This window comes from Octopus bimaculoides, chromosome 1, assembly GCF_001194135.2.
Source record: "Octopus bimaculoides isolate UCB-OBI-ISO-001 chromosome 1, ASM119413v2, whole genome shotgun sequence".
Lineage (NCBI taxonomy): Eukaryota > Metazoa > Mollusca > Cephalopoda > Octopoda > Octopodidae > Octopus > Octopus bimaculoides.
Window position 1 is genome coordinate 154,511,884 of NC_068981.1, and position 800 is coordinate 154,512,683.

Sequence of the window (800 nt, forward strand, 5' to 3'; positions counted from 1 at the left end):
ATATATATATATATATATATAGTGTGCATGTGTGTGTGTCAGTGGGTTATGTAGATACATATATATATATATATTTTTTTTTACCTCGAAGTCTTGTACGTTAGGGTCAGCCATATGTTCCATCAACATGGACATGCAATTTACAAAACCACCATATGCAGCACATTGTAATGCGGTTCTCCTGACAAAGAGCAAAAATAATAACATTCATACATATTGAATCAAGCAATGTTGAATGTAAACAGCAGAAATAAAATTCTAAGAAATTTACTGAAGTATTTTTTTTTCTTTGCTATAGTATGAAAAACTTGACAATGGTTAGCAAAATGCATTGAACTTACCACAGATTATAACATTTTTATTGTTTGTTGAACATTTTCTTATACAATCAAGGGTTATTAGCACTAACACCCACAGAACTTGTAAAGTAATTCTTTGAACAAGTGTAAAAGCATATAAATGCATGCACAGATACTTATGAATATACATATCTATGTGTAAATATGTTTATATATACACACAATATATATATACATGCACCATCATTACCATTTAACATCTGTTTTTCATAGGTTGAATAGTGAACAATGAGCCAGAGAATTGCGTTGTGCTCCATTGCATATATATATATTAATATATATGTGCATATATATAAGCTAATTTGTATATATATATATACGCACACATACATTTACATACAAATGTATATCAATAAAAGATACACATAAATACATATGCATGCATACATGTGTGAGTATGTGTGTGTGTGTGTGTGTGTGTGTGTGTGTGTGTGTGTGTGT

The 800-nt window shown here is 29.4% G+C and overlaps 1 protein-coding gene across 6 annotated transcripts in view; it reads right to left on the reverse strand.

Annotated features, from left to right (window-relative positions):
- Positions 1 to 800, reverse strand: part of LOC106868434 (inversin) — a 385,976-nt gene that overhangs the window by 53,762 nt on the left and 331,414 nt on the right. For all 6 annotated transcript variants that reach the window (XR_001409281.2, XM_014913697.2, XM_014913696.2 and 3 more), the window contains one exon: positions 85 to 181. Coding sequence is in view for 5 of the 6 variants with exons in the window: in XM_014913697.2 (XP_014769183.1) it covers positions 85 to 181 (97 nt within the window). In the remaining variant the exon portion in view is untranslated. The remainder of the gene's footprint in view (positions 1 to 84; positions 182 to 800) is intronic.